The 930-nt window shown below is 38.5% G+C and overlaps 1 protein-coding gene across 1 annotated transcript in view; it reads left to right on the top strand.

Annotated features, from left to right (window-relative positions):
* Window positions 1–398: 398 nt before the first annotated feature.
* LOC107576550 (centromere protein F-like) overlaps window positions 399–930 on the top strand; it is a gene marked incomplete at its 3' end in the record, with an annotated part of 7,357 nt that continues 6,825 nt past the window's right edge. The window contains exon 1 of the mRNA XM_016262712.1: window positions 399–850. Coding sequence (XP_016118198.1) covers window positions 630–850 — 221 coding nt within the window. The remainder of the gene's footprint in view (window positions 851–930) is intronic.

The following is a 930-nucleotide window of genomic DNA, read 5'->3' on the forward strand; positions in this document are numbered from 1 at the left end:
AACTGAGCAAAAATACTCAATTCAGTTCAGTTGCTGATGTTTATAGGGACAGAAAGTAAGATGAAATTCTAATGTAAATCAATGATATATTTATAACTAAATCCTTAGTTTCATGATTAAAGTTCTGTAGTTTTTTAATGTGGGGGGCAAAACATACAATACAATGCAATGCTATGATGATTGAGAGATGAACAAATAAACTTTCCTCAAAAGCCTAATGAATCATGTTTGATGCTTAAATTTTAATCATATTTAAATTTTATGATTTTTCAAAAAAAAATTATGTATGGAAAATCAAGAAAAACCCAAGTTGCTTCCTAAGGTGCATGTTTTTACGGCTATACTGAAATTTTAATTTATTATACTAAACCTTTTGCTTGCTAAAAAATTAAGAACTATCAAACGACAGAAGGCATTTAGCAGATTGTGTGCAACATTTCTCAGCAGAGTTTTTATTATATTAATAATATATAGGCTTTAGAAATGCATGTATCAAATATGATACAGTAGGCTTTATAGGGTTAACGGAGGCACTCGAGCAATGCAGAAAAGCTACCTGGAAGGACACCAAATGGAAAGTTGGCTAAGAGTTCCAGCACAGCTGTAGCACAAACAGTGCGGGATGTGTTATGTACCATTTTCCGCTCTGTCAGTATGAGGAGGTGCGTGTGGAGCTGGCCACAGTCCAGAGGGAGCTGGGAGGAGTGCGTGAAGGGGTGCAGGAGGAGGTGCGCGCCAGAGAGCGTCTGTCTCATGACCTGCAGGTCAAAACAGGTCAGGTGCACTCGCTGGAGGGACAACTCGAGTCTGCCAGGAAGCTGACACAAAACCTCACGCAGGAGATCAAACGGTGAGACCACACACGCAAATCATCCTGTCTGTTTCATCATGTGACAATGATTAGCAGTTGAAATGTAATTTTATTCTTGC

This window comes from Sinocyclocheilus grahami, unplaced genomic scaffold, assembly GCF_001515645.1.
Source record: "Sinocyclocheilus grahami isolate Dianchi unplaced genomic scaffold, SAMN03320097.WGS_v1.1 scaffold3918.1, whole genome shotgun sequence".
Lineage (NCBI taxonomy): Eukaryota > Metazoa > Chordata > Actinopteri > Cypriniformes > Cyprinidae > Sinocyclocheilus > Sinocyclocheilus grahami.